The sequence below is a fragment of the Macadamia integrifolia genome, chromosome 2 (assembly GCF_013358625.1).
Source record: "Macadamia integrifolia cultivar HAES 741 chromosome 2, SCU_Mint_v3, whole genome shotgun sequence".
NCBI lineage: Eukaryota > Viridiplantae > Streptophyta > Magnoliopsida > Proteales > Proteaceae > Macadamia > Macadamia integrifolia.
This window is the reverse complement of record NC_056558.1, coordinates 33,702,678-33,716,508: the sequence shown is the minus strand read 5'-3', so window position 1 is coordinate 33,716,508 and position 13,831 is coordinate 33,702,678. Positions and strand designations below refer to the sequence as shown.

General features: G+C 37.1%; 1 protein-coding gene across 2 annotated transcripts; it reads right to left on the bottom strand.

Moving 5' to 3' along the window:
• Positions 1–2,996: 2,996 nt before the first annotated feature.
• On the bottom strand, positions 2,997–7,134 carry LOC122089640 (VAN3-binding protein). Of its 2 annotated transcripts, XM_042659362.1 has the most exons (9): positions 6,990–7,134; positions 6,653–6,825; positions 6,486–6,560; positions 6,325–6,393; positions 5,879–6,224; positions 4,844–5,011; positions 4,592–4,641; positions 3,483–3,540; positions 2,997–3,401 (listed from the first exon to the last, which is right to left on the bottom strand). In XM_042659362.1, exons 2-9 carry the CDS (start codon positions 6,785–6,787, stop codon positions 3,184–3,186), a joined length of 1,119 nt encoding a protein of 372 aa, XP_042515296.1. In that variant the 5' UTR covers positions 6,788–6,825; positions 6,990–7,134; the 3' UTR covers positions 2,997–3,183. The 2 variants fall into 2 exon arrangements, with proteins under 2 accessions (XP_042515296.1, XP_042515290.1); XM_042659356.1 differs by lacking the exon at positions 6,990–7,134 and having other exon boundaries at positions 6,653–6,869.
• Positions 7,135–13,831: the final 6,697 nt, after the last annotated feature.

The following is a 13,831-nucleotide window of genomic DNA, read 5'->3' as shown; positions in this document are numbered from 1 at the left end:
TCTCTTGCGGTTGTCTTTCTTCTTCTCTACGTCAGGCGAGCTTGAGAGTAGGTCCAAAGATGAGGAAAAGATATGTATTAGACACAACAGTAAACTAGTCTCTTTACATGGCATTTTAACACCGTCAGTCACTAATGAGACGATTGATAGAATCTTTAAACTACAGGAGAAGAGAGTGACATTTATGAAAGTACGTGGGGGGAAAGTTACATTAGGGCATAGTACTGGGGAGGGGAGTGTAATTTCTTCTTTTATATATATATATATATATATATATGTATGTATGACATTGAACAATAACAACCACGATGATTCATCTAGCAATGATGACATCATTCTATATATGTTCTAAATGTTTGAACATTACTACCAGATTAAATAATCATGTATGGATAGTAGTTACACAAGAGCTATTATGATAGCAGAGATATTGAGTGGGCATTAAAATCATTGCTATACTGAATTCATAGTTGAAAGACATTTTTTCCTCAACCTACATGACACGATAGTACATAAAGGGGTGGTTGAGAGATAGTTGTTATATTTGGGTTCATGAATAACCTGCAATCTTTATTGTGACAATAATGCATGGATTGAGTAATAGACAATTGTTAGGGAGATTTTAGTGGTCCAGACAGACGATTAGTATTGTCTTCCAGAAAGTGTTGTAGGCTATGTTCCAATTAGTGAACAAAACAATTAGGCCACATTATTTTGATGTAGTCCCTCCAAAGAATATTAATAAGCCAAAATACATTCCATTTTTTAAGTTAATCTCAAATTTTATGTTGTTTACATGTATTATCTAGTTATTCGTCAATGAATGTCTCTAACATTGACTTATTGCGTGTTCCATTTAGGATTTCATCTGTGCTATTGATGGCACTCATATAACTACAATAGTCCTAAGATTAGAGAAAATTTGGTACAGAAATCGAAAGGCATTGATCACACAGAATGTCATTTGTTTGTTCATTCGATATACATTTTAAATTTGTGTATGTTAGCTAGGAAGGCAATGCACATGATGCTCAGGTATTTAAAGAAACAAGAGCAAATGCTTCTCTTGGTTTCCCACATCCTCTGCTAGGTAAATTACATAAATTAATAATAGATTCATTGCGTATGATTTGGACATATATATTAACTATAGACATTAACCATTATACTTCAAGACAAATATTATGTTGTAGACTCAAGCTACACAAATCAACTTGAGTACTTAACACTATTTCGAGGAGAAAGGTATCACTTACCAGATTTTAGTGGGAAAAGAAGGGTCGTAAGAATGTCAAAGGAGTTGTTCAACCACTGACATCCTCTTTATTGATTGTTATTGAAAAAATTTTCGACGTACTAAAAAATAGATTTCAAATTTTACGATCAATGAAGATTTATTGTATCAAAGACCAAGCTCCATCGTAGTAGCATGTTGTGGATTTTATAACTACATTAAAGAACAAGCAATTCAAGATGAGTTATTCAATAAGTAAGGTTGTGAATGATTAATTAATGATCCACTAAATCTTAATAATCAAGGGTTTGATACTTCCACTACAATGACAATTCAGAAAGAAAAGACAAGACATATGTCTATAGTATGGAGAAATATTGCGAATTAGTTAGTTGTATCTAAGGGAATGCCTTTGATTCCAATAGATGGACTTTAAAGTTTTTATCTATGATGATTTTTTTTTTTTATCGAATTTGAATTTATATGAGTTTTTGGTTCTGTAAAGTATTGCAAGTCTACACAATGGTTGTATTTGAACTTAAAAATATAGACAACTATATCCTCTATATCCATTATGGTATTCATTTTTTTTTTCTTTCATCATGTGGCTTCTAGTGAGACTCAGGTTGCTAGATGCGATATTTATAATGCGTTGTGTAATAGATTTACAACAATGAAAGGTCCAAACCTTGGTAGAGACTACTTCAAATGTTCAAATCATATTTCTTTTTACATGTGGGTTGACGAGTTTAGATTATGTGAATGTGGAATAGAGAAATGTAAGGTACGAGTAGCAAAAATCAAACCAAACCTAGGTCAAAGATTCTGGTTTTTGTCACAGTCAACTGGGGTATAATTACTACATCAACATGTGCATTGTTATGACATTGTTAAAAGCTAATGAAAAATTTTCACTTTAATGAGTGTAAATAAACTTATGTATCTGTCTTCCAGGTTAAAAACTAGGTTGTAGATTTTTCAGAGATTTTGTAGATGAAATCAATTGCTCTAATATCAAACTAAACTCACATTCAACTGATTATGTGAATACATTGAAGTTTGAAGCTCCTTCACCTTCATCTTCTCTTTCCTTTGATTTTGTCAAGGAATACATACAAATAGCAATCCAAGGCGGTGAGGAAAAGAAATTAATATTAAAATGAGAGATTCAAGACTCAAAGAAAAAGAAAATAATATTCAGAGATATCATTGGCGTTGTTAACAAGCTAGACTTAAACAAAGGAGGAAACTAGTACCCCCTTTTGGGCATGTTGTTTTGCAATCTCTATTTTAGATTTTTATTAAGTTTACACTTTGACAAATGGATTGTAATAACTCATATAATGTAATGGATAACTTTATTAGTTGAATTACATATTTAGGTTAATGTATGTCAATTATTGTTTTCAAGAAAAAAAAAAAAATGAGCTTTTGAAATGGTGTTCATAATTTTGATTATGCCTCCGATTGAAAGCTTGTATCAAAGTGTCAATGAAAATTATGTAATTAATGATAGTAGCATTAGAATCCATTTCTAGAAACAAGTATTATCAAATACTAATGTTTGCTTTTGAAAACATTTTCAGAAATAGGTTTATCAATTGCTTTTTTCAACTCCAAAAATTGTTTCTCAGCGTAGAAATGAAAAGAATCTATTTTTGCTGTTTCTCGACACATAAACAGTCAAAACTTTATCAAATGGACCCTTAATTGCATTTAAAGACGTGATAGCTATCAATTTTTTAAAGTAAATATAAATGTAAAATCACAAGAAAATATTCTACATAGCCACATTTAATTACACTTCACTTGCTATAGTTTGAAATTATAAGACATTCTATATTCTCCCACAGGATACAATGTGAGGGAGGACTGTTGAACACCACCGAGTATTCAATTGACAGAACCATAGAGAGCACATATAACATATATAAATTAAGACGAACTCATCAATTTTTATAAAATTGTAGTTCGTATCTAGTAAATGAAGTAGAGAGCATGAGCATATGATTTATAGTCATTGCCCATATCTTGTAATGCCCGTAATCGTCCATCATATCTACTTTGATCGTTCCTCGACTTGTTGTAAGCACAATGAGATAAGATGTATCTGTCTCCTCACCATCGGAATCTTTGTATAGCTCTGCATGCAAGTCCAACACCACACCTGCCACCATCTTTAGATTAGTATCTATTCACTTTATTAGATGTGAATGCGTCTCATAGAATCACTAACTTGTGAACCTACTTTCTTTTGTTCTTGCAAAGACTGGAAGCATGTTGATCTTCTTGATTTTGAGAATAACCTGTCATAGGAATACAAAAAACCAGCATAAATCTTCTCTCTCTCTCTCTCTCTCTCTCTCTCTCTCTCTCTCTTTGACAAAGTATTTTATCCAGGAGCAGCTCCTACTTCACAGACATAGGGGATGTGAAATGACCTTCGTGCCCCTCTTGGGTTCGCATGCCCTGTGTCTAGGCGTAGGGGGCACTCTCGGATTGAATACACTTGCCCATATATGAGAAAATAACCTTGTTTGCTTGCGTTTCTCTAAGCCCAGACACAAGAGAACTCAAAAAGACTGCACTGCACCTTGCCTAGATGCTTCTACGTGCCTCCATTGGCAGTGTTGGCATAGCGGTTCAACCAATGGGAGAACTGGGATGGGAGGACATAGGGGACTTCCAAGGGGAAGAGGCAAGATATAGACACAAATTTGGGTATACTTCTGGTAGACCCAGTCTTTTTCTATTTATATACAGAAGGCTGAAAGACAACATGGACCCTGCACTTAAACATAGATGGTGGCAAAATGCCCACCTCCCTATATATATATATATATATATATATATAGATATATATATAGAGAAGGCTGAAAGACAACATGAACCCTTCACCCAAACATAGATGGTGGCAAAATGCCCACCTCACCCCTGAAGAAAGTGGAAATCTCACACCTATTGATGTTTTTGCATGTATTTCCTTTGGCCCCTCGTTGGCACTGGACCATGCTGTCTTTCAAGAAACTCAAATAGACCAATAAGGAATTGTTAAAAGGAACTGATAATAGATTTGAGTTAGATTGAGTATGGCCGAGTCAAATCAATTTTGATCGAGTCAGACTGATTTGAAGATGGTTTGAAGTGAAATTGATGGAGACCAAGCCTGTATTGGATTCTGAATTTTTAAACCTTTTTACACATGGATTATTAATATCTAGTCGGAGCCATGATGGAATAAACTAGGTAGGGTGTCAAAAAAATTAGATCAGACCGATTGAGGATAATTATAGGGTAATTTCATTTCAAACAATAAAATTACTGGTATCTGGATAAATAAGAAGATTAAGATCTTACCTTTGCTTCATTGTTGAGGATAATAGATACCGATCTCAGCATGCTCTTCCCTGAATAAGCAATAAAAGACATATGTAAGAATAAAATATCAGATTAATTGATATCACTCTTTGATGAGAGATTTGTCTCTGATGGGCCAATGGTCTATCATACTTGATCCACCTACCATCTATGGGTTTGTACACCATCATCCCATGTATAACAGGGCATTTGATTAACAAAACCCATCAACTAATAATCTAATGGACTTACCATCTGGTGATTCCACTCCAAGCACAGCTCCCTTTGCGAGCAGAGATCTACCCTTATCAAAGTCAAAGTCAAAATCATTGTTCTCCTCAATGGGAAGTATTGGTGCAACCCCGTTGATCTTATCCCTGTGACTTGGCCTCCCTTTTAGGGTAGCAGCTCCCTTCAATGCTAAACATCACAAAGCACCGGACGACAAGTCAATCACCCCAAAACCATAAGCAACCATTAAATAGTTTCGGTTTAGATTAAGAAAAGAAGAAAGTATGAAGAAGAGGGTACACCCACCATTACTCTACGGCTCATAAACCCCTACAGGATTTTAGCATCTTTTCTAAAATACCCACTTAATATCCTCGACATCTATGAGGTGATGTGACCTTCGAAAAATTTGGTCCGAAAGCAAAAAGCACAGTTTGCATTTTAAAACCTGAGCTGGGATGACCTTGAAAAATCGCTGTTCTTAAGTGGCCCAAAATTCCCTACCTAATATGGATTTGGCCCAGTCCATCCCTCACATGGTATATGGTAGGCCATGAAACTAACTAGCAGGTGTGACCGGCTTGATTTGGCTTGGTTTAAGTTCAGATCAGGCCCAGGTTGCATTTTAAACCTGCTCTGGATGGACTGGGCTGAATCCTTTTGTACTTGACCTATTAGCCCAATTTTCCCAACCCCCTGATTTGGCCCAGTCCAACCCTGTGATTAAGCATTGTGGGCCATTAGTGGGTCATCAACGAGTGTGGATTACATTCACGTATGAGAACGTATTTATACGTTCATGTGATTGACTCCACCGAGTCCAAATGCTACTGAGAGAGGCTTAGTGGAACGATCGATTAGGCACTCGTACCAAAAGAAACAATTTCGTATAATCTGATCCACACATATGGAATCTACCATCCAGTTTTTCTTAGTGCGTGGATCAGTGCGATACGAAAAACACCTGATCCACTCTTATGGAATCCATATGTTGATCATAGGAGCGTACGAGAAGATGTGAGTCTAGATGAGTAAAGGAGGGTGAGAGATTAATACAAGTAGCAGCTGCAGCTGTAAGTGTTAAAATTTCAGTGGCACTAGTACTGCTCATGGCGGAACCCATGACAGTGCTGAGCTGCTCCCTTTTGGCACCCATGGCTTCTGCTACTTGTGCACATTGTGCTGCAACAAGAGCAGCTGCAGTAGCCACTGCAGCTTCCTTTGTGGTGTTGTTGTTCTCTGCAGCAATGGCTGCAAGTGCAGCCGCAACACCTGCAACTGATATAGCTGCGTGCACTTCAGCTCTCTCCACTCTCTCTTCTTCCTTTTTCCTCTGCCTTATCTCCTTCAACCATTTCTTCAGAGAAATCATGTTCTTAAATGGTATTAGCTTCCATGGAGCCTACATAGATTTCAGTTAGTTTTTATTACAAAACTGAACCAACTCTAAAGGATTGCAGAAAAGAAATTTAGTAATGCTTGAGAACATAGTAAGTAATTACCCATTTTTTTCGAAAACATCGGTCGTAGTTTACTTCCGGATGCATTGCTTGCTGTAGCCAAATCCATGACTGGCAGAAAGAAGGATCAAATCTATAAGAATGGACATGAAATCTGGGAGGAGCTCTCTGTCTGTTACATATATAACTGTGTATGTTATTACCTTCAAATCATTTGATTTCCATGGGGGCACAGCCTTTTTGTCTCCATCATCTATCTTCAAGCTCTTCTCTATCTTCTGCAAAAATTTACAGTCATAAGTTTTTCAAATTTCTTCCAGATCTTTATTACTTATATTGATTAATGAGAATGATCGATATTTCGACTCACCGGAAATGAAGCTTTCGTGGGGTTGTTTTCCGGTGACTTAAGCATCTTATCTTGGTGAACCATAGACTGATCTTGTTCCCCTGGTTGGTACACTTGAATGGCAGAATTGCACCAAGCTCGCGAAAGAAAGTCCATTGGTTCCTCAAGGGATTGGAGACTAGTTAGATTGAAATCTGAATCCATGCAATTACGAGGAATTAAACCAATCTGGAGATGAAGTAAGTTAGTGTAGAATGAGAAAAGCCACACTGGTTGAAAAAATATATATAACACTTGATAAAGGAATGATAATCAACTAGCACAAATGAATATACTAAATTGCTATCATTTCCCCTACCAGAAGCATCTCTTATAATGAGTGCTAGCTTAGTCTGTGATTTGTTTAAACCGATACGTCGAATCGAGATGGGAGGATGGCTTCTGTCACATAAGAATCATTTGAAAGGAGACTAATGGGGTCAACCCAGCTAGTTAGGAGATCATCACCATGGATGGCAAGAGAACCCTGTTGAATGGTTAGAGAGCCTTCTTAAACACAGGTACTAAAATACAGAGAACATTTCTGATTTAACAGTTGGAAAGGATAACTCACAACAATACCTTTTAACATAAAATATATATGGAATTGGAAGCAAGGGACCCTTTGGTACGATAAGCTAGGGGGTTTTGACAGAAAAGGTTTTGAATTAAGAGAGCCACAAGAATCAATGAGTGAACACATGACAACCATGATAGAATCATAGGTGTTTAATAAATGAATTGTAAAGAGAAGGGAAACAACAGGGCCCTTTCCTTGCTACTTTAGTTTCAAGCCAGGAATTGAAGCTAGGGATAGAAATGATCAATTTCTATAGGTGAAGATAGCGTGGGCTTCATAGGTTGGTTTGGTAAAGACCACTCCCTTGAGAGCCCTAACTAAAAGAAGAAATAAAAGGAAAGAAGATGAGAAATTTTGAGCACTATGAAAGCATTATACCCAAACGTGCATTTGGGCCATACCTTTGAGAAAGGTACTAGACATGTATCATTAATGCTCAGCATTCTTAATCTATAATTAAAACTTTCTTTATCACATTCGCGTGCATAATTAATTATTCACTAATGAAACTCACTGTAGATTACCTTTTCCTTATAATATGAATTGATGGAAGTTGGTTGGGAAAGCTTCTGGGGGGATGTTGTATATCTTTCCAGGGTTTTCTTTAATAACGAGGCAGATTAATAATCCGTGTTGATGGGTTTGTGGGGGGTTTGTATGTCTTTCCAGGGTTATTGTTTATTACGAGGCAGATTAATATTCTCTATGTTGATGGGTTTGTGGACGGTTTTTGGATGATTTGGTTAGGGTGTTCACCAGGGAGGGCACATGTGATCAGTGGCCTTTTATTTGCTTAGATGCTTGTCCAAGTTTTAGTTTGGTGGGAGGATGGTGAGTTATGAATTATGCTCAAGAAAAGGTAGATTTGATGCGCATAGCCCTATGTCCTGCAAGGAATCATTATATTTTCGAACTTAAATGAGTACTGGCGAAGGATATTCTTCCCTTAATTGTGGGATTTTCGTTACCTATGATATCGGTTACAATTTTTCTATTTATTTTTTCATTTGAAGGAGCAATTCAGTGCACGAGGCTTCAGCTACTGTAGGGTCTGTAGGGAAAAATGTAAGCAATCTTCCCACAAATTCTAGTACATATATAGATTGGCTTTCATTCTGTACTATCTATGTTCTTCCAAATATACAAAATTTTAGTCCTTATGAGAATGGGCAAAGCACGCATTTCCATATCTTTACTTGTAGGAATTTTTTTTTTTTTTTTTTTTCAAAGGTTGTAATTTCGCAAAGATTAATTAACAAGAAAAAGAGATTTTATCTTGTCTTTGGTGGCGGAGGAAGTTGCCCTTTAGCAAGTCTGGAAAGTTGTATTTGTCCTCATTCTGTTTCATATCTAGTTAGAGAGGAATTTAAGGTGATTTGAAAGAAAGACTTAGGCTTGCCAAGATGGTGCTGCATTCTATCTTTAATGACCTACAAAATGCGAGTGGATTAATGAAATGCATGGTTACTTCTTTGGATGAGCTCCTAATAGCAAGGCGGGTTGGGTTGTCTTCTTCAAATTCCACTGGAATGAAAATCATTGAAGTTATTTGGAGGAAACCGAAAACCTGATTGTGCAAATTAAATATTGATGGATGTTCTCTAGGTAACCCGGGGCATTCATCTGTCGGAGATATCTTTTGAAATTCGGATGGCTACTAGGCTACTTCAATCATTATCTTGGCATTCAAATTAACTTCTTTGCAGAATTTAGTGCATTTTTCATTGGCATTAAGTGTGCTAAGCAAAAGGGTATCCAATGGATATGGATTGAAAGTGATTCTCCTGTTATGGTTACATGCGTTAACCGTAATTCCATTCCATAGTATTCTTCCAACAATGGATCCATTTAAAGTCTTTCCTTGATGCTATCCAATGTTGAATTTCTCATTGTTACGAGGGAAATATTGTAGCTTAGGGATGTCAATTGGATGGTTCAGTTTGGTTTCGGTCAGGTTGAGTCGGTTTCAGTCTAGGAATGAGGGAGACCAAAACCAATCCATTAAGGAACTTAGGTTTTATGTCGATTTCGATTTCGGTCCGGTTTGGTTTTGGTTTATCTCGGTTATTCAATATCGGGTTAATACCAGTTTAGATCGGTTTATTATTGGGCTTGAACTATAATGAAATCTTACATACATAACTTATAGTGACAAGATTTGATGAAAAAATAGTTTAAGTTTATGATTATGATTAAATCATGGTTTATGGTTTTAAGGGAACTACTATTGAAACCAATGGTTAACAAATTACTAAGAAGATAATTAATATTGAAATCACAAATGAACTCTATTATCCCTATTCATTCATTTAACTATCCAACAAGTTTTGTATAGTGAACAAGGAAATCAATTATTGAAGAATGGACCCTTTATACTGTGAGGGGCACAAAGGTCTTGTGGGGGTCAATGGCCTCACTTAGATGCCTTTCTTGACTCCCACACTATATGTAGTTAGGAGATATTATAGAAGATATTATTCTGATTATTTTACTTTCCTATTTTCCCTTCTTTCCTGCTGCGAAGAATTCTGACTAGCTAAGTTCTTGTAAAAAGGTTCACTGTTCATGAAGAATCTTACAGAAAAATTGTAAGCAGAGAGCAGTAGCTTGAGCCAGTGCAAAAACCCTCCAATACCTAAGTCAGAAAATAGCAACATGCAACACTTAATAATAATCCAAAATTCAGACCCCCCTCCCTAGAAGTTTACCTCTCGTACCTATGTAGTGGGCTTGCATGTGGTCAGAGTCTTGAGGGAAGGTGAATCCTTGATTCTTCAGAGATTTTGGGAATATTCTTTCCTACTGACTGTGCTGGGTCTGATGTAGTGATCCATTCTGGATCTAGCGCAAGGCATTTGGTCCTTGATTCTTGTTTGAAGAGTCCATACTTAGAGAACTTCCTTGTGTGGCTTGAGAAGTAAGATTTCCTACAAATTCGGTAATCAGGTGGGATACGCTGATCTGGCAGTGCAAAATATGCGTGCATGCTCCGTGAATACAGGATAGGCTCAGTTAGTCACAAATGCCATTGATGTTGCTGAGTAGGAGACTCAGTCGTTAACTAGCTAAGCAAGAGGCTCAGTAGCAGGAAGGTAGAGTGAGAGGCTAGGCCACACGAATGCTGATCCAAAGGCTCGACAGCCAAGAGATCGAACAAGAGGCACGGTCGTAAGAGGGCGGAGCTGGAGGTTCAATATCTAGAAGGCTGAGCAAGAGGCTCGGTAGCACAAGGACCGACCTGGAGGCATGACGACAATGAGGTTGGTCAAACGGGGAGGGCGCACGACTACCGAGCAAGGGGGTCAACAATGTAAGGGTTGAGCATAGGGCTCAATGCACTAGGTTCCCTTTGGGGCGAAGCAGGCATTCCAATGATGATGTTGAGCCATGTACATATTTTGGCTCATCATTTCCTAATTTGGATAGTTTCCTAATTTGTAGTTTCCTTTTTGTGACTTGTACTTAGTAATATAAATAAGTAAGCAAGGGAGACTGCAGTTCACGATTCAGTGAACTAGCAGTATCGTTTCTCTTCTTCTCCTCTATTGGTGGTTGTTGGTTGTTAGCCTAAGGTAATGTTACAATACTCTTTGATCACTTTTAGCAAAAGGAAAAAGAAAAAGAGACTGTACACAATAATTAACCACATATTAAGAATGTGTAAGTGAATCTATCAATGATCTTATAATCTTTAAGTAATTTGAGTTTTGTTCCCTTCTTCCTCAGGCATGAAAATCATAGAAGTCTTGTGGAGAAAGCTGGTAGAAGGTTGGTACAAATTCAATATTGATAGTTGTTCTTTAGGGAACCTAGGTCATGCAGCGGTGGGTGGAATATTTCTTAATTCAGACGGACTCTCTAAGGGTTGCTTTAATCAACACTTGGGAATTTAGACAAATTTTTATGCTGAATTCAAGACTTTTTTCATTGGAGTCAAGTATTACAAGGAAAAAGGTTATCAACGATGTTTTTGGATTGAAAGTGATTCAAAATCTACAGTTATTAGTATCATCAACAAATCCATCTCTTGGACTTTCTTGCAAAAGTGGAATCATTGCTTGCCATTTTTATCTTCCATTCATTGGAAAATTTCACATTGCTATAGAGAAGGGAATGTCACTGCTGATATTCTTGCTAAGAAGGGAGCCTAGCTTAAATTTCTAATTAATGGATTGAATATCCTTGTTTTATTTCTCATGAAATATTTTGGGATTGTAATGATATGGTATCTGTATATATTTGCCTTTTGCTTGAGGTTTCTGCTAATGGCAATACCGAAGGTAGATCCTTAAAGCAAAGTATTGTGATATTTTGTTTCACTGATAGCAGCAATGTCGAAGGTGAAACTTAAGATTATTTGTTGGTCATATAATGACTTGTCTGGGAATTCCTAGATGTTAAACTTGTAAATTCCATGTAAAAATAAAAAATAAAAATTAAGCCTTTTCCCAAGTGAATAGGGTTGGCTACTTGGATCAGTCAAATAAAAGGCTAATAGAAAGAAGAGTGGAAAAGGGAAAAGTTAAAGAAAAGAAAAGAAACAAAGCCAATGCAACACCGTTGGGCCATCCCACCTAAACATAGTTGCCAGTATGGATCATTGCCCTCCAAACAACTCTATTTGATGTCATACTAGGATCAAGACCTAGCTTCTGCATGTGTTTCCTTACCAACTCATTAATGGTCATTTTGGGTCTGCCATAGCTCTTCTATTTCCTTCCCACTAGATTTGATCACTCCTACATACTGAAGCTTCCTGAGGCCTCCTTTGAACATGGCCGTGCCACCTTAAGTGGCATTCTCAGAGCTTGTCTGAAATCGGGGCCACTTGTAACTCAGATCTTACCCTATCATTCCTTATTGTATCTGTCCTAGTATTGCCACACATCAATCTCAACATCCGCATCTCTACAACACTCAACTTGTTTGCGTTATGCTTGTTGACTGCCCAACATTCTGCCCTATATAATATAGTTGGTCTTAAAACAGTTTGTAGAACTTTCCTTTAAGCTTGAAAGGGATACGTCGATCGCACAACACTCTAGATATACCTCTCCACTTCACTTACCTACTTTACCCTGTAAATTTGATATTCTTTAATATACTTTTGCTTAAATTTGGAAAAAAAAAATCGAAGCCCAATTGATCAAAAGCCACGTGAGGCATGAACCAATCCATGCCCATCTCTATCATTAAGTACCACTGAAAAATAGAGATGTCTGTGTCCCCATCTAATTCCATGATTAAGGTAGGTAATTAAAACTGATGAAAAGTTTTTGCGGCAGTATTTGAGCCACTAAGCTCAGTATGTCCTTTTGGGGAGGTGTTGGCGATGTGGAGTGGACTGCTTGAAGCAATCTCTGAATCTTTTGATCGCCTTGTGGTGGAAACTGATTGTAAGGAACTTTGCTCTTACATCATTGGGATTAACATACATATTTCTTCTTTTTTTTGGATAGTACTGCAACTCTATAGCACACTCCTAAGCTTAGAAGGCCCTGTCTATTACGAGGAGTGTAGTTTGGCCAATTTCCACTCTATGGTTGACGAAACTGTGTAATTCGATTGGAAAAATGAGCTTCACTTGTGTTTCATGAATAGTATTAAGTTTACTAGAAAAAAAAAAGTCTTATTGCGGATGCACTAGCCAATAAAGGAGTCATAGTGCAAATCTCTAATGTCTAGCCTACTATATGGCCGAATTTTATTCATTTATATGTTGTTTGGAATGTCCAAGATAGACCAAGATATCAGTTCCATTGAATAGCTGGTTGCTTTGATTTTTTGTTGATGGTAATGCTGAAGGTGGATGGTTAAAGCTCTTAGTTAAATCTAATGTTGTCATGGGGCTTCTGCTGATGGCAATGCCAAAGGTGGAGTCTCTCATCAGGATTTAGCATTTTTTTTTCCGCTAAATATTCAGAATTTATTAAAGAGAATAGAAAAAGATGACAAACAATAACAACTCATCGTCCACATTTTCCCCCCACCTTCAGAATTGCCATCAGCAGGAAAAAAATGTAGAAGAAAATTTATAACCGAAATCTAGGCCTAGAGTCGGAATCATGAGCTATCTCATCCCAAATGTGCTTCGGAAGCTGAATATTATTCTTTGATGATCCTGATTTTGCCGCATCCCGAGCCAAAAAATCAGCTATAATGTTAGCCTCTCTAAAACAGTGGGAAATCTTCCAAGTAATGGAAAACAAGAAAGGCTCTAGGTAGATCCATTCTTGAGTGACAAACCAAGGAATGGCCCTAGCTTGAACTGCCACCACCACCGCCGCAGAGTCTGACTCGATCCAGAGAGACGATACTCTCAGGTCTTTGGCCATAAGAACACCTACGATCAGAGCTTGAAATTTTGCTACATAATTTGATTGAATCCCAATAAAATTCTTAAAGGAACCAATCACAACCCCAAGATCATTGCGAATAACTCCACCTGCACCGGCCCTGCCAGGGTTTAGCATTTATTCTCTTGTATCATATCATCTGGGTATGCTTGGATTTTGATATGTACATACTTTCACAATTTTTAATAAAATCTTTGGATGAACTTTAATCACCCCTCCCCCCCC